This window comes from Branchiostoma lanceolatum, chromosome 4, assembly GCF_035083965.1.
Source record: "Branchiostoma lanceolatum isolate klBraLanc5 chromosome 4, klBraLanc5.hap2, whole genome shotgun sequence".
Taxonomy (NCBI): Eukaryota; Metazoa; Chordata; class Leptocardii; order Amphioxiformes; family Branchiostomatidae; genus Branchiostoma; species Branchiostoma lanceolatum.
In genome coordinates, this window is record NC_089725.1 from 18,008,376 (window position 1) to 18,026,619 (window position 18,244).

The 18,244-nt window shown below is 44.0% G+C and overlaps 2 protein-coding genes across 3 annotated transcripts; both read left to right on the forward strand.

Annotated features, from left to right (window-relative positions):
• The first annotated feature begins 1,320 nt into the window (after positions 1-1,320).
• LOC136433046 (phenolphthiocerol/phthiocerol polyketide synthase subunit A-like) lies at positions 1,321-7,695 on the forward strand. Of its 2 annotated transcripts, none has more exons than XM_066424825.1 (3): positions 1,321-1,582; positions 5,632-7,124; positions 7,503-7,695. In XM_066424825.1, the coding sequence occupies exons 1-3, from the start codon at positions 1,336-1,338 to the stop codon at positions 7,677-7,679; spliced, it is 1,917 nt and encodes a 638-aa protein (XP_066280922.1). In that variant the 5' UTR covers positions 1,321-1,335; the 3' UTR covers positions 7,680-7,695. The 2 variants fall into 2 exon arrangements, with proteins under 2 accessions (XP_066280922.1, XP_066280921.1); XM_066424824.1 differs by lacking the exon at positions 1,321-1,582 and adding an exon at positions 3,534-3,963.
• A 240-nt stretch (positions 7,696-7,935) lies between these two features.
• LOC136433047 (putative inactive phenolphthiocerol synthesis polyketide synthase type I Pks1) lies at positions 7,936-17,712 on the forward strand. Its single transcript, XM_066424826.1, has 4 exons — positions 7,936-15,260; positions 15,600-15,761; positions 16,069-16,227; positions 16,374-17,712. The coding sequence occupies exons 1-3, from the start codon at positions 8,057-8,059 to the stop codon at positions 16,224-16,226; spliced, it is 7,524 nt and encodes a 2,507-aa protein (XP_066280923.1). The 5' UTR covers positions 7,936-8,056; the 3' UTR covers position 16,227; positions 16,374-17,712.
• Positions 17,713-18,244: the final 532 nt, after the last annotated feature.

An 18,244-nucleotide genomic window follows, 5' to 3' on the forward strand; every position in this document is an offset into this window, starting at 1 on the left:
ATGAGAAAACATCCCGGGTTCTGATGTCGTTTGCCTTTTTGATACTTGGTCCTAATCTTCCTTTAGCCGTGTTGACTGTAAAGCTGACCCAATGTTCTTGTTTATCACCTGTTCCTCTTATCCATATTCATCGCGGCCAAGCGTGGCTACAACAAAAACATTTTGTCCTACTTCGGACAGGGTAGGATTCCTAAAGAAAGCAATTGAACCAGATTTCAATCCAGATCTAAAACGAAGACATGCATAACATAGAAATGCTTCATAAAGTTATTCTATGAACGGAAATGCTTTTCTGAGTTTTCTAGGTTAAATCATCGTCCTGTGCAATGTCTCTATGAAATCCATTGATCTGTAGGGGAATATTCTGTATCTGTATCTGTATCTATATAGCCGGTATAACCGCCCTTCGGCGTAACACACCATCTCTATATTGTATGGAAGTCGGACGAAAGTTCCTCAGGAACTAGGTATCAGGAACCTGGCGGCCGGCTCTTACCGAACATCACGGGATGATCTTTATAGTATTCGTGATACATCTTCACTTTATGTTAATTAGTTAAGACATAATCATCACATAGAACATACTTTGTCATGAGTGAAGTGACACGACGACTTAGACAACAACCTGCCACGCACACTGTTCTCACTTGTGTACACAGGCTGAGATCCCCTGTTTGGACAGGGGGTCGTTCAACTGGGCGAGGTAACCTCTCCCTCGGTACACATATAAATAGACCCTACCTTAGGATAAATCCACAGGAACAAACAGACTTTGGTCTCTCTCTCACTAAAGTAGTTGATGGGAATGAAGGTGTCCAAGATTGAGGCGAAGAAATTGCTAATGATGGTTGACCTAAAATGGATTTTCTGGCTTTTTCAGCTGAATGCCCAAGGACGTTATGTAGGTGACCTTTCTGCATTGCTGAGATGAAAAGGCTTCATTATTCACTGTTTCGTAACATTCCTCCCTACAGACTCCGCCCTTCACCTGAAAGCATCCGGACGTAACCAATAGAAAAGAAGTAGTCTTTTGCCATAGTCTACACAGAATCGAGGTCATGTTTGATTATGAAAGGTGCGGAGACAAAAACCTGATTGGCCAACTACGCCTTCAACAGCAGAACTCTATTGACAGGCTCTTCAAGACAATACCTTAGATAGAAGGTCATCTTACAGGGATACCTCACCGACACCGAGCGGGTCCCAAAGATGCGAACCTCCGGATGGGATCAACCATAAGAAGTGGAGCGGGTTTTGTCGGTGTACTTTTTCCGGAGTTTGTCCAGTGTCGATGTGTTGAATGGTGTTCAAGAAATAGAGGAAAAGTATCTTAATATGGACGGAAAGGTGGCGATTGTCGGAATCGGTTGTCGCTACCCCGGTGGGGTCGACACACCAGGGGACTTCTGGGCCATGTTGGCGGAGGGAAGGGACTGCACGACCCCGCCTCCAGACGACAGGTTCGACACTTCTATCTTCTGGCACCCCAATAGAACGCCAGGAAAACTGTACAATCGATGCAGCGGCTACCTTAAGTGCAACGTGTTTGAATTCGACCGGCAGTTCTTTAAAATCCCGCCAGGTAAGACTATTCTAAGTGCTCTAACTAGAAATCATTTATTCATCATTAATTCATCGACTCTGTGCTGACGTTTGCTGATTTTAAACGTCGGATGGATTTTGGTGTGATTGTAGAATTCGCACCACGATAGACCTTTTGACTGCAAGAAAAAGAGCATAGTAACATGCATCCAGGAAAGTTACCTGCTTTTAGACTGTGAATATGATAAGCGATATCTAGAAAAGTTGTCAGGATTGTGTGACAGACTTATAGTGATAGTGATTTTTATCAAAATTATGTTGCTGGGTAATCATTTTCTGGCTGTGAGTGCTACTGCCGAATGAACTGTAAATGGCAAGAATTGAGAAAAAAGTCCAGGAAAGTAGTCATATAAGATGTCACCTCCTTTATAGAGTTTCAGATGAATATGATGGTGACATGGGGCACAATGAAAACACACCAGTAATTCACCAGCTTGCTCCCAACAGAACAACCATGTTTTGGGGAAGGTAGGGAGTGGTCGAGAGGCCATGGTCGGTTAGCTATGTGTAAGGGGCTTTTGTTACAATAGCTGGTAACGTAGCGCTACCAATTATCGTCCGATTTATTAAAGACGTCTTTTATCTCAAATCTGCGCGACCAGAGCCGAATGTTTACCCCTTGGAAATAGTAATGAGCTCTTATAAATAGAACAATGCATGGTCTGTAACCATTTCTCCGCCTGTTTAACATAGTGCAAGCATTTGTATATATTGAGGTCTATGATGAAGAAGGGTTGCCCATTGTCGTCCACTTGAGCCAAGTTTTTCTTTTCTTCCAGCGCTCTACTTGAAGAACGTACATCAGAACAAAATGCATGTTAATTGTCTAAAATAATCTACAGAAAGATGATAGCAAAGTCAGTCCCACTGCTTGCTTGGTTCCGTTAAAAAAACAATGTTGTGCTGTCAATTTCAGCAACGCTGAGCGGTACGTGAAGTTGACGTGACAAACGCATGGCAATAATGTTTGGACGTGCGAAAATGTAGAGTCGGTGCGGGGGTCGCTGGGTCGTATCAAACCTTCAGTAAGAGTTTTAAACCTTAGATAGTTCACATAGTAGGCATCCTTCCATCTTTTCAGATGATGGTAGCACTCTGGATTCGGCAGCTTCTCATGTGGCTCTGAAGTCCACAGTTTGGACATATGAAATCAGAGGAGTTCTGAGGCTGCTGTCTCTCTTTTCTTCTTTGTCTTAGTCTTAGTCTTATTGTTCACATAATTCAGACCAAACAGACGTGAGCAATGATTCAATGCTCTTTCAACCCCAACGATCGGATGCGCCAGAAACACGGAGATATTGTCACCGCGGTTCATCGTCCGGCCGGTCATTTACGCCTATTCCAATGTAATCGGGTTGATAAAAGGTCGACACACAGTTTACCTCTCTTTGTGTTCTGCTCTAGCCGGCATAAATGATTCATAAACAATGCCCTCACGTGGAAATACCATGTATGTATAATGACAGGATTGTACAGTGTCGGTTACCTGCCCCAGTTTAATATCATCTCTCCAAATAGGTTTGATCATAATATAAACGGTTCTCTCAACTAACAGTTAACGAAAAGCGGGTGCCTGAGGATTGAAGACAACGAAATATCTCATTGTTACATACAGTTGGCACAAAACAAACGAAAGCATAAAAGGCGAGCTTTTCACGGCAACCTCGGGCCAATGCACAATTCTAGCGATTTGGATCAAGGAAGATGAACCAATCCCCATAAATGGTAGTGGCCAAACAGTTTAGGCCTCAGTGCTGCACTTTTGTAATGGAGGAGCCCCGCTGGCACTGCTTGTCCTTCACCTGATATTTGACATGCACCTCCCATTATCTGTCAAGCTTTCACAGTGTTTATCTGCCGATGAGATATTCAAATTAGTTACTCTTTCACAAGGGGTGACGTCACACCTCTAGTCACACCCAAACAGGTCGAACGCCTTGCCAGGTATTTGGGTATGACTCCTAATGTCCTTAATTGTGCAATACCAGTACTAGTTTCTCGGGGTCATCCCACCGATACCGAGCAGCTCTCGAACAAAACGGACAAACAGTCAGTTGTTGCTTCAGTATAGATGGCTTGAATGGCGTACAATAGATAGAGGGAAAGTGTTTAAAATGGACGGAAAGGTGGCGATTGTCGGAATCGGTTGTCGTTACCCCGGTGGGGTCGACACACCAGGGGACTTCTGGGCCATGTTGGCGGAGGGAAGGGACTGCACGATCCCGCCTCCAGGCGACAGGCTCGACACTTCGTACTTCTGGCACCCCAATAGAACGCCAGGCAAACTGTACAATCGATGCGGTGGCTACCTTAAATGCAACGTGTTTGAATTCGACCGGCAGTTCTTTAAAATCCCACCAGGTGAAACATTTAAATCTACATCATTTACCATAGTCTCCAGTCCTGTTTTCAGGGGCTGTGTATGTGTATAAGGGTAACGTAGAGTTACCGGTTATCGTGCATTACCAAGTTATCGTCCACTTTGGGTCATGTCCACATGTCAAGGTATATTTTGCCGACGCCATTTGTCATGAGCAGTAACGAACGGCATAAGTATGATCCTTAGTCATGACTCTCCTTTATGCAAAACGATGAAATAGGTTTACGTCCAGCGACATAAACAGAATACGCTCCCAGTAACGTCAAGTTACCTGGAAGCGTCATGCATGACGTATTTCATATGTAATTTGATACCGCGTACTTCATTATGTTTTTCTAACTTACACGATAGCTAGTATCTTTTAAACGTTGCTGACGTTAGACTTTTTCTTGTATATTCAAACTATCTATGGCAATTCTAAATCTTCCTAGTTTTAGGAAAGTTTGATATAACACCCACGCTACATTTTCACACATCAAAAACATCATTGTCATGCGTTTTTCATGTGAGCCTCACGTGCGGCCCAGCGTCGTTGACATTGACTGCACAACATTTTTTCTTAGTGACTTTGCTACCATTTGCCTGTAGACTAGTTTGGACAGTTAATGTGCATTGTTTTCTGTTCTATGTTCTTCAAGTATAGCACTAGAAGGGGAAAGACTGAAGTGGACGATAATTGGTAACCCTAGCACAATTCTTCATCATAGACCACAGTATAAATACATGCTCGCACGGCGTTAAGCAGGCGGAAAAAAACTTACAGACCATGTATTTTTCTTTTTTGGAGAGCTGATATTTCTGCCCATGGGTTAAACATTTGGCTCCGTCTGCGCGGTTTTAAGAAAAATGACGTTTTGACTAAATTGGATTGGTAACGTTACGTTAGTTGTTATGATCCGAAGATGCACGCTATTTGTGTGGTGGCTTTCCTTGGTACTGCCGTGGAAATCCCGGCCTGTTCTGTAAATGATATGGTCATGACTTTGGGCCCGGAAAGAAATTATATACAGACCGAGTTGACTGACTTAATGGGTTGCTGTCAAGAGATCAAATGTTAACACAGCTATTGGGGCAACGATTATGATCTAACACTTATTTAGTTTACTTAGTCAACTTATTAAGTTATGTAGCTATTGGCACAAGATTTAAAAGTTTAGAATTGATACACAGCAGTAATTTACCAATATAGAGACATTTCTTAAATTCCAAAAGTTTAGAATGTTTCTTTTCTGCGGCCACTTCATTTGAAACGATAAGATAAGAAAAGAAGTATGTACATTGGCCTATAAGTGTTGCCTTTCTTGGTCCACCGCCGGTCACACATTTGTCCTCTAAACGTGTGGTTACGCCCAACGACCATGTAACATCTGGTGCATGTCATTTCAATGGGATTTAATGGGAATCTTTAAATTCAAGTCCTACTTACGGTGGTTTCACGCTGTGAGAAATTTGTAAAAATAATACTATGGTTATATGCTTCACTCTAAGAGTAACTGCCTGCCCGGGCGATGGCTTCTAATCCCATCAATTGTCTTATTCGTCCTCTTTGGCAATTGACACAAGGTCGTATACTTTCTTTCCATTTTGTGCTGTTAGATTCTTATCAGCATAGTCAACAGTACACAATACGCAAACCATTTTTTTCTCAGATGAAGCCAACCATCTAGACCCTCAAATCCAACTGCTGCTGGAAGTGACCTGGGAGGCGTTGGAAAATGCAGGGATTCCTCCAAGATCCATCCGCGGCTCCAACACCGGTGTTTACATGGGGGTCACCTCAAGTGAATATCTCTCACTAACAGTTCACCCATTCTCCAACATCAGCCAATACACAAATTCTGGTACAAACTCATGCATGGTGGCCAACCGCATCTCCTACGAGTTTGACCTCCATGGCCCAAGCTTCTCAATAGACACTGCCTGCTCCTCCTCATTGTACTCTATCCATCTTGCAAGTGAAGCCATCAGAAAAGGAGACTGTAGCATGGCCATAGCTGGGGGTGTCAACTTGATGCTGTTGCCTGGAACTACAGTTGGGTTTTGTCAAGCAGGAATGTTGTCACCGGATGGAAAGTGTAAGAGCTTTGACGCCTCCGCCGATGGATACTGTCGAAGTGAGGGAGCTGGTGTAGTTGTCCTCAAGCCACTCTCAAGAGCACTGAAGGATGGAGACAGGATCTATTCTGTCATCAGAGGAGGCACCCTAACCAATGATGGGAGAACGCCAGGCATCGCTAACCCCAGCTACGATGCCCAGCTGGACCTTGTTGAGAAAGCGTGTGCAGCAGCCAAAGTACATCCCCACAACATCCAGTATGTGGAGGCACATGGAACAGGCACCAAGGTCGGCGACAGAACAGAGGCAAATGCGCTAGGCCAGATTCTTGGAAGAGGACGAACAAAGGAAGATCCACCTCTCTACATTGGCTCGGTCAAGTCCAACTTCGGGCACACGGAGGGCGCCGCGGGTGTAGCGGGAATCATCAAGTTGGCACTCATGATTAGTAAATCCCAAATCCCAAGGGTGGTGCACTTTTCAACACCAAATCCAGACATACAGTTTGATGTGCTGAACATCAAGGTTCCCAGTTCCTTGGTACAATGGGGAGGGGATGGAACAAGGCTTGCAGGCTGCAGCTCATTCGGCTTTGGTGGGGCTAATGCTCATCTCATCCTGGAGGGGTTCCCGTCTCGCAACGTGCATCTAGCCATTGCTAGTAGTGACAAAGTCATGGAAAGCCAGTTTGAGGGAGGGACGGAAGACGAGTCAAAAACCATCATGGTGCTGTCTGGGAACACCAAGGCTGCCTTGAAGGAACAAGTAGAGCGATGGATCGCTTTCATCACAGACACCATAGCTTTCGATGAAGACCGCTTCCAACAGAGCCTATACACTGCTGCCAACCGCTATCAGCACCACGTGGAAAGACTAGCGATAGTTGTCAAAGGACCGCATGATGCCGTGCAAAAACTCAACCTCTTGAAGAGAGAAGAAAAGCTGAAGACAGCTGTGGATGGAAAAGTCCCCGAAGGAGCTGAGCGTGGCAAGTTGGCCTTTGTCTTCTCGGGGATGGGAACTCAGTGGTGGGGGATGGCCAGAACCCTTGCTCTGGAGGATCCAGTGTTCAGGGACGTGATACAGGTATGCGCATCGCTTTGGCAACATCAACAATTATGATATAATTTAACAGTGGCACACCTATATTTAGCATTTCCTGTCAAAACCAACAATCTACAGCCACGACTGATCTCCTATACTTTGCATTACCTATTAGACAATGAGCATCACTGGGTTACCATTAGTACATATTAACTGATTTAAGACCTTCATCATACCAACATTAGATTCCAAGATATTGGGAAATATAATTCACATGTTTAAGATATAAATGTGTATCTTTTACATATTTGTTTCTAATCCATCTGAGTTTTATAAGTTGTCATTGACAACCAGTTATTTATAAGCATTTTGCAACCTATCACACTGCACTGTCATAGTGTTGCTTTTTTTCTTCTTCAGCGGTTTGAAGGTGTCCTGAACACACTTGGAGTTGACTGGTCCATAGTCGACATGCTGACAAAGGAGACAGATCCAGACAAGATCAACAGAACAGGCGAGATGGTCTTTTATACTATGTGTATGTCAGGACTCCGAAGGGAATATTTGAGAACGTTGAATTTTGTTCAAAATCAGTGACTTAGCGCGCCTTCTTTAGTGTGTTCAACAGACTTGGGTAGACTTTAGGAATGCTCTCTTAACTCAAACTCTCTATATCAATTTCAATTTTTTTACAACAACCTTTATCAACGGTATGATCTAAAGACCGGTTCTTTTACTGTTGTTGCTTCCTACTGCTTCTGTTGTCGATTTACTAGTCATCCCACCAAAATATAGTAATTCCCAAAAAAGTTAGCTTTTTGTTTAAAACATAGAGTTGAAGCAGCTTGTAAATGCATCGCACTTTGATTTACATCACACAAATGTCTTTATGATCTGCATCTGCACGTACCTGCAAAGAGTGGAGATTTGCATGCCTTTGCGAATAGTTGCGATTGCCAATCAGCCATAAAACAATGTTGTCTTTACGTACAGATATCGCACAGCCCTGCATATGCGCGGTACAGATCGGTTTGGTTGAGCTATTGAAACAGTACGACGTCATACCCGATGCCATAGTTGGTCACAGTGTTGGAGAAGTTGCGGCAGCATACGCTGCTGGTCTCTTGACTTTCGAAGACGCCGTGCGAGTGATATTCCACAGAGGAAAGGAGCTGAGCAAGACAAGTGGCCATGGAAAAATGCTAGCGGTACTGCACCCAATTCAAGAAGTAGAAGAGTTCCTGGAAAATGATGAGAACGAGAACATCATCAATATAGCTGCCACCAACAGTCCCAACCAGATTGTACTCTCTGGAGATGTTAATGCCATTGATAGCTTCCACAGCAAGCTGAAGGGTAATGATATCAAAGGTGTCCTCCTGAAAGTAAACAACGCCTTTCACAGCTATCAGCAGGAGCACGTTAGGGATGACATCCTAATAAAGTTAAGGACTCTTTCAACATCTCACAAGGCAACAGAAGCGCAGATCCCCATGATATCCACGGTCACGAACAGATGGCTGTCACCTGAGATCACTAACACAGCCCACTACTGGTGGACAAACATCAGGCAACAAGTCCGCTTCATGCAGTCAGTTCAAGTTCTCCTGCAGGAAGGCTTCAGCACTTTTGTGGAAATAGGAGCTCATCCAGCCTTGGGGCCTGCATTGAGAGATATCGTCAGCACCGTGAACTCCCGGGGCACAAAGCAAATCATCATACCCACACTGCTGCGGCCGCGAGATACATCTTCAGCTGCCGATGACTATGAACACATCATGGTCACAACTGGAACCTTGCATGTGAAGGGTTACCCGGTCAACTTCAGCCCTGCCTTCGAGGAAAAGCACCGACGTGTTCACGACATCCCTGCCTACCCTTGGCAAAGGGTTGTGTGCAATGCCGGAACAGAAGTCAGCACTTCACAATACAAGTTTCCTCCGAGGATACATCCTTTACTCGGGAAAGCACAAGAGACCGCCGAAGGGACGAACAGCCAAAAATCAAAGGTTTGGTGCTCCAATCTTTCAGAAGAATCTGTGCCTTGGCTAAAACACCATATTCTGGATGGAAATGTGGTCGTCCCCGCTGCAGCATACATGGAGACCGCACTAGCAGCAGCGGCCGAGATCTATGAGGATCAACACCCACTCTTGCTAACAAATCTTCACTTCAAACGTTTCATGTTTGCTCCCACGTCGGAAGCCGTAATCAAATCGACACTTCAACACAAAAGTGCAAGTGAAAAGCAGTTTGGCCTGTACAGCAAAGATGCCTCTGGTTCATGGATCCTTCATGCCACTGCAGCGGTGCACAAGGGAGCCCTAACACAACCAGTTGGATCCACCAATCTCCTTACTGATGTTACAGAGAGGTGTTCCAAAACTATCTCAAACGAAGAGATCTATGAAGCTGCAAAGGAAGCTGGCTTCCATCTCGGTAGTTCGTTCCACTGTGTTACTTCATGCACTACATCCGAGAGCTATGAAGAAGCTCTGGTCACAGCAGAAGCTCCAGAAGAGATTTCACGAGAGTTTGGATGGTACATCTACCATCCTGCCTTCATGGACACATTTCTGCACACATTTGCATGCTTGTCACTCCTAAATGACAAGTATACTGGAAAGACGCCGGCAAAGCGAGTTCCATTCTCCATGAAATCTCTGTGCATGTTCGACAAAATGCCACCAAAGACCTGTCTCCACTTCAGAATTTCGAAGAAAGGTGAGCGCAGAGTGGTGGACATCACAGTGACTGACATCAGCGGCCAGCAAGTCATTTGCGAAGTTGAAGAGCTCATGTTTGAAGACATCGATGCAGGTTCATCCTCGGGAGTCAAGCTTTGGAACCTTCAATGGGAACCGCTCGTCCAGGAAGAAAACGAGGAAAAGCAGGCACCAACGTACAAACATGTACTGATCCTACATGAAAATGAATGCTTTGGCTCAAGAGTGAGTTCAGCACTACAAGACCATCTGGGATGTGCAGTTGACATGATGAACCATGATGTCCTGTCTGAAAGTGAAGATATTAAGGGAGTGATAACTGACACGACCCAAGAATACGATGATTTGGATCACATCATTGTCCTGTGTGATTCTGATATACAAGAGCAAACGGAAGATCAGGCTTTTAAATCTTTTAAATGCCTTACCACGTTTAAGCGCTTTTCACAAGGTGATCACCCCCCAGCACTTTGGATAGTCACGCGTGGATCATCGTCAGTGCAAAAGAAAGACACCGTGAGCCCGTTCCTGGCAAGTGCATCATCTCTCTGCCTATCGATATCACAGGAATACCCACAGTTCAAAGTCAGAGCAGTTGACTTGACACCGCACCAAAGCTTTACCGATGCGGGTGTGGAGATTTTGACTGTCCTGCAGGCAAATCCGAGGGAGAATGAAATTGCGGCTCGAAGTGACAGCTCGTCAGGTCAACAGCAAGTTAAACTGTACGCTCGGAGACTGAGCACCATGAAACCTGATCAGATTCTCACGGCATGTTCACCAGAAGAATTATGGGTCTTTGACCCCAAGCAAAGACAGAACGGAAAGAAGCTCAGCAAAGCTCAGGCAAGTCTAAACGGGCCAACATCAATCGAAGCTGTGGTTAAGGTTGAGGCCTTTGCCGTGTCCCCCTTTGCAGACATTTTGGAGAAGTTTGATGAGATGACCAAGGACATCCACATCATTTGTGGCACTGCACATCACATACGAAAGGAACTGATGGTCAAGGAAGGATCAAAGGTGATGGGAGTCATCATGGGCTGCATCTCTCCCCAGATGAACATACAGACGAGACAACTGGTGCCTGTACCGAGTAACCTCTCTTGGAACAATGCAGTTGCAATAATCAAAGAGTTTTTGCCAGCATTCTCCTTTTTCCAGAATATCCAGACAGTTTGTGAAGAAGATAAAGTGGTTGTTTTCCTGCCTGATGAGGATAACAAGGAAGCAATGGCTTATGCCTCCCTGGCACTACACCACAAGGCCCAAGTCCGTGTTGTGGCAGATACAGTCCAAAATGTAAACATCAAACAACATCTCCATTCAAGCGAGTCATCAACGTTGATCACTACGTATGACAAGATTGACGAAGACATACCAGACCAACATGCGAGCGTTGTCTTCTTACCCAAAGGAGATAGAGCAGGAGATGTCCTCTTACAAGCTGCAAGGAAGCTGCAAGCCTATGGAACCTTGGTCAATTTGGGCAGTTCAACAATCCTGATGGACCAGCTGCCGAAGAACATCAAATACATCACTGTGGACCCTTTGAATAGTTGCTCAGGGGAATCATCACTATTTGCCATTGCAAAGGATATTCAACACCTTCTTTCAACATTTGATCAGTCACACAGTACACTGTCCTCACTCCCACCATCTGTACAAACCGCCATGGAACTTTCCTCTCTGTCCCGGAACTTACACCAACAACAGAAAGGGTTGAAGATACCCGACATAGTGACCGTCGATGACAAGGAAGTGCAGTTGGGTCTAGACATCAAGCAAAACCAGTTTAACGCTGGCGACAGTGCTACGTATGTTGTCACGGGAGGTCTGAAAGGCTTTGGTCTTGCCCTTCTGGAATGGCTGGCTAAGTGTGGGGCGCGCCATCTGGTCGTCCTATCAAGAAGCGAACCAAATGAAGAAGCCAAACTGAAGCTGGAGGCATTCTCTACAAAGTCTGTTGATGTCAAGGTGATGACAGTGGATGTTACCGACAAGAAAGCTGTGGAAGAAGCACTGACTTTGGTGCGTGACACAATGCCACCCATCGAGGGGATCTTCCACTGTGCAGCGGTGTATGCAGACAAATTGATTGATCAGACAGCACAAGATGACTGGGCAAGGGTCATGGGTCCCAAAGCAATTGGTGCTGTGATCTTGCATGATGCAGCGAAGAAGTTACACCTCAAGCTAAAGTACTTTGTCCTCATCTCCTCAGTAGTTGCTCTGTTTGGTAACACAGGACAGGTCGGCTACTGCGCAGCTAACAGCACTTTGATAGCACTCGGGGAAGCAAGACGGCAAGAGGGCCTGCCTGCAACAGTCGCCAGCTTTGGAGTTATCAACACTGTTGGGTTTGCAGAGAGATCTGGGCTTATCAAAATGTGGGAGAAGATGGGCGTGCAAAGCATTTCACCACATGATGCATTGGAAATCCTTGGCTGCATGATGCAGAATGAGTACCCCCATTTTGGGATCACTGCAACTTTCGATATTCGAAAATATTGTAGTACCCACAAGTCGATGGTACTGCAACACCTACAGTCCCCCGACACAAGCTTTTCTCGATTCACAACATTAGTGCCCAGTGACGTGCTCAGTGGCTCAGTATCGCTTTCTGATAAAGTTATTGCTTCAACTAAAGAAAACGGTCTGAGCATCATACAAGGTGAGCTGATTGATTACATATGCCAACAACTTGGCATTATAGACCCGGCTGAAATCACCGACGAAACAAGTCCAGTATCCCTTGGACTGGACTCTCTCTTGTCTGTGGATATGAGCAACGAAATAGCAGACAAATTTGAGGTGACAGTGACATCCGTGGAACTGCTGAGTGACAAAATGGTCGTCAAGACGCTCAGTGAATCCATCTATGAGAAGATGGTCAACAAAGCGGGTAACCAGGGAACAGCAACTGACCCCCTCGACCCAGAGGTACCTGCTGAAGGAGACTTGTGGCTTCATTTCTTTGGTAGACTACAAGACCCAACTCTTACTCTGGTGTGCTTTCCTGCAAATGGTGGAGGTCCATCCCTCTTCCATCAGTGGGGAGAACATTTTGCAAAACACAACATCGAGGTTGTAGCCGCCACTCTGCCGGGGTGGGAAAGCAGAGAAAGGGAATCTCCTATCAACAGTCTACAGCAGATTGTTGGGGTACTCGGGGCTCAAATCATGGAGATCATGATGCATGGCAAGACGATGGCATTCTATGGTCACAGCATGGGTGCACTCATAGCATTTGAGGTTGCCCATTTGCTCCACGCGAAAGGCAGTACATGCCCTTCTCATCTATTTGTTGGAGGATGGTATGCTCCATCTCTACCCTATCCACATCCACACGAACTGAGGGTGTCGCCCATCTTGTTTGATCCTTCAACTGGAACAAAGCAGATCATGGAAGAGGCTAGAATATTCTCCTTCCTCCCAGAAGCTGTAATGAACAACCCCATTCGTCTGCGGCGTCTGTTACCATGTATCCAGGCAGGGATAACAATGTGTAAGTCTTACATCTGCGAACACAAGGAACTACTCCCATGCAATGTTGTTGCGTTTGGCGGCCAGGATGACCCATTTGTCTCGCCAGAACTTCTTGACAAATGGAAGCTTGTTGCATCCGATCCACAAGCCTCAAGACCAGCCTTCAGGAAGTGTATTGTGCGGGGTGGGCATTTCTTCCTCACATCATCAAGACAGGAGGTCCTCAACACAATCACAGGAATACTGCAAGAAGACAATATAATCATGCAACCATCAGACCAGAGAGACATACCAGACGTGATCGCCATGCAACCAAGCCAAACAGAGATAGTCAATGCTCTGACTCCTGTGAGGTCTATACCAGTGATACACAAGGCAGCTGCTTATCTTCAATACCAATTGAAAGATCCCTCCTTCAGCAACACAAATTTGTACATCATGTTTCGTACCAAAAATGTTCCTGCTGATGTCGAAAGCTGGCGATCCATCTTTCGCCAGCTGATGGACCGCCATGAGACGCTGCGGTCAACCTACCATGTCTCAAGGGATGTTCAATATCACAGTGGAGTGGAGGCAAGGTACTACAACAAAATTGAGGGAGCTACTGACATTGAAATCCTGAATGGATATCAACAGAATGAGGCTGAAGAAGAAGTGTACCAGAGAACCAGAGTGCCCTTCCAACTAGACAAGGAGTACCCAACAAGGTGCATTGTTGCCCCCACTGGAAATCGGAGTGCTGTGATTGGACTTGTCCTGCATCACATATCAACGGATACAACCAGCTTCAACATACTATTCAGGGATTTTGGAGAAATCATGAAGTCACACTTGAGAAAGAAAACTCTTCAGAAGCCGGAGGCAAAACTGACGTATTCTGATTTCATACAGTACTACTACTCCTACCTTCAGCAGAACCAGAAGAAGCTACAGGATTTCTGGAGGGTAGCCCTGCCTTCCACCATTCCATCCATCAACCTCCCATTTGCCAAGCCAAGACCCGCTATTTTCTCCAAAGACGGCGGCTCACTTCAGGTCAATCTGCCCAAGGAACAGGTCCACAGCCTCATGGAATTCGCAAAGACCATTCGTACTACCGTGTACAGCATCATGGCTACCACATATCAGCTTCTCCTGCACATCTACACTAAGCACGATGACATTGTGGTCGCATGTCCATTCGACATGAGGATGTTAGCTCCACAGTTCTCCAACGTCCACGGCCTCTTTCAGCATCATCTGCCTTTATGTGCCTCCTTCAGAAACAAGAATCAGTCCTACCAAGAGACCATTTGGCAGTGTTGGTGTAAGCTGCAAGACTGCAAGAAACACGGCCTCTATCCGATAGATGAGATCATGAAATCGGTGTCATATGAGAAGCATCCAGCAATGGAACCCATCATGCAGCATATAGTTGTTCAAAACGACCTAACTAGTCTGAACCAAATGTTTAATGGTTCAACTGGCAAGAGGATTAAATTGCTTAGGAACGGTTATCATGATTTCCCGGAAGACTTTGTCCTCCACTTATTCCAAGATACCAACACGAAAGATGTCAGCTGCGGTGTCCGATATGCAAAGTCCTTGTTTGACGAAGAGGTAGCACAGTGCATGGTGGAAGACTATGTCACGTTGCTCTCCACGTGTCTGAAGAATCCAAAACGCAGCCTTTCAGAAATCATCAATGCTGTAGAAATGACAGCCTTAAACTTCAAGCCCGATGCTGGAAGTGGCAGGGATGATCATCAGTTACACAATCAAGAACTTTCACTTGTGAATGGCAAATCCAGACAGCAGCAAACTGTTAACGGCCTGACCAATCCCCAAGCCACTTCCACTCCCACAGGCACCGCAGCTATTATCAATGGATCTGACCATCTAGCAGCCAAGGGACGACGTGACAAAGCCGCCAGTCAGGATGAGCTACAACTCCTAAACCGGGACCTCTTGCGAAAGCTCCAAAATGGTATTTGATTTCTCAGCCCTCTTTGAAGATATAGTTTAAAATTTTTATATCATAACGTCTAAGAGAACGGCTTGGTTATATAGCAGCTAGTTTATTGCTTATATTGGTAAGAATACTACACTAGCAGTGCTTCCTTCCATACTTTTCTGTAAAGAGACATCAACCATGCAAATGATTTATGAATTCAACAATGTCCAAATTATTACGTCAGCAGCATGAATACAAGTTCCAAAGTCATGATGACTAAATATGATAATGTAATGCTTCTACTTCAGCTGACCAGCGTAAAAAAATGGATGCTACAAATACGGTTTCCCTGTGTTATCCTCTTTCACATAGGTACCAAAGTGAAGAAGATGACATCTACAGGGCAGAGCCACAAAAGAAAGCTCCAGTTGGTGATGGACAATCACACCAATGCAAACCTTCAATGGGGCTCCAACAAGACTGGACAGCTTCCAGTTTCCAACATCTCAAGTATACAGTGCTCCGTTGTTGAAGGTAAGACATCAATAAAGATATCTTTTGCTTTCAAAACCGTTGCAAACTGGAAACTCTCATAAATATCTGCGTCAATATATAACAAATGTCAAGTTATATTGTTGGTAAATCACTCCAATCATGGAAAGGTTTAATCAAACTAACACATCTTCAGTGATGCTGACCTTTTAATGTTCATATTACAAATTTGTAACATTGATCATGAATTCAGTCCTGTCGGTACATTACAATATACAATAGATCTGGGAAAATTCTTTCCAACAGTCATTTTCCTTCCAACTAATCACACATATTCTATTCTCAACAGGAAAACCCAGCCTCCGCTTGGTAACTGAGGTGCGAGACTTCACCTTCATCTTCAGCTCCAATAAAGACATGGAGAGCTGGAGACACGCCCTGTGGACCCTGGTCTCCAAAGCTTCCGAAGAAGATTCAGGAGAAGAAGAAGAAGACACACATCTTTAAGGTACTACTTATCTGACAGATCATTTTCAGTATTCGCTTGATTTGATCCAACCTTTGAAATCTGTGCAGTCAACATTGTATACATAAGATATGAAAGTCATTTTAACATGATTATATTCATTTTGTGTCTTCTTCCATGCCTGCCAGTGCACTGTGGACTGTACATGTTGGAGACGACTCAGCCGTCTCCAGCCTCCCCAGACCAGACCAGGGTGAGCTCTCGTCATATCTGAAAACAAATAGTTTCGAAGATAAGCCTAATTTTGAAGCATCAACCTTTGTAACATCAATTTATTCTCATCAAATGGGTTTAGTATGAATAAGATCAAGCATAAAACTGTATCTATCTTAAGGGCACAACATTGACAGCTGCTAGGGATTCGAACCCAGAACCTTCAAATTCCGAATCTAAGTGTGGATTTAAGAGTCATCAAACAAATAAAATGAATGCGTGAATATTGATACGATGATGATTAGATATGATCATCAGTTATGATTGATAATCGTTATCAATAACGTAATGCGTCATGTGCAAAGAAAGCCACGAACCACGTGAGTTTACTTAATAGCAAATATTTGTAGTATATCGTGTCTTTACTAAGTAACAACTATCTGGGTTTGTGGAATCTAAGACTTTCGTCGCTATAATCTGGCCAATACTCAATTATATTCAATATGTAAATCGTGTGTTTGTTAAGTAACAACTATCGGGTATGTGGAATCTAAGACTTTCGTCGCTATAATCTGCCCAATATTCAATATGTAAATACTCTAATCTTCAATCAAGAACCATTTCATTTTTATCTAATGATTGTTAGGATTACGCCTGTGTATATTTTAAAAATACGACTACAATATTTCTGTCTGTTTTCTGATATGTTATAGAATTTATGTTGTAGAATATTTGATTTAGGTATGTACAAGGATAGGGATATCTTAATTACCTTCTAGTTAGACTCTACATGCATATGTAATTAGCAGAGACATATTTGAACGTCACGTAAAGATAGATGACAGATTCATCAGTAAAATGCTTAAACTGGACTTTTAAGTATGTAACGTCATTCTTGTAGAATCATGTTTTATCGAACTCTCTTTTCTTCCTGATATCATTGATTAGTGTGGTTTCATTGTTCAAAAAACGCATTTGAAAATCCCAAACGAGTACTAGTAGTACATAGCTTGGAATAATGTGGATTACATCAGAGACACGTGTGTATTAGAGCACTTTTAGTTTTGCCTTTACTTCTGACAAACAATGATTGGAATTATTTTTCTGTGTCAAAGAAGTGGTATCAAGCCCATAAAATCTGTAAGACTACATGCCTGTTAGGTTGGGACACGTAACGCTAGATGCCCCAAAAAAGCGTATAATGCTAATCATGAGCGTATAGTCTAATACCATGCTCCACTACCTGATTAATACAATTCTCACTAAGCAAAGTGATGACTTTAGGATACAATAAAATACTGTCGAATAATGCAATCTGTCTTTCTTTTTCTTGCTTTACCTATTAAGTGTCACCATGTCTAATTATATGATTATACATTATAAGCTGCCCTTGATTATGTAAGACTGGATAAGACAAGTAACGTTATGCCGTACAGTGCTATTTACTTTTACCTGAAAGGTACCATTTACACCAGCAATTTGTGAACTGATGTAAAGCTTTGAAGGTATGTAAATCCGTTTCCTGTAACTTTTTTAAGTACCCGTCAAAGGCTTCTCGATTCCAGAGATATTCTACTCTACTTTTCTCACCTACTGATGCTCAAAATGACGCGGCTCGCAAGAAAATGACGACAATGACTTGAAATTTGGAAGACAGTCGTAGACGACTTTATAGTTTATAGGTATGCCCCGAAATGTGCTTCCTTCCCCTTATACCCCCCCCCCCAAAAAAAACTTTCTGAAGGACCCTCGTAGTTAGTTTATACCCGCTCACATAATCGCTAGTAGCAGGAAAGGTATAGGTAAGAAGGCGATTGATGGAAATTTGTAGAAAGCCTCATTAATG

Coding starts and splice junctions, on each gene's coding strand:
- LOC136433046 (XM_066424825.1), top strand. CDS start 1,336: ATGGACGGAAAGGTGGCGATTGTCGGAATCGGTTGTCGCTACCCCGGT. Junction 1,583..5,631: donor GTTCTTTAAAATCCCGCCAG/GTAAGACTATTC, acceptor TTTTTTTCTCAG/ATGAAGCCAACCATCTAGAC. Junction 7,125..7,502: donor TGTTCAGGGACGTGATACAG/GTATGCGCATCG, acceptor TTTCTTCTTCAG/CGGTTTGAAGGTGTCCTGAA.
- LOC136433047 (XM_066424826.1), top strand. CDS start 8,057: ATGTTGTCTTTACGTACAGATATCGCACAGCCCTGCATATGCGCGGTA. Junction 15,261..15,599: donor CTTGCGAAAGCTCCAAAATG/GTATTTGATTTC, acceptor TCTTTCACATAG/GTACCAAAGTGAAGAAGATG. Junction 15,762..16,068: donor ACAGTGCTCCGTTGTTGAAG/GTAAGACATCAA, acceptor TATTCTCAACAG/GAAAACCCAGCCTCCGCTTG.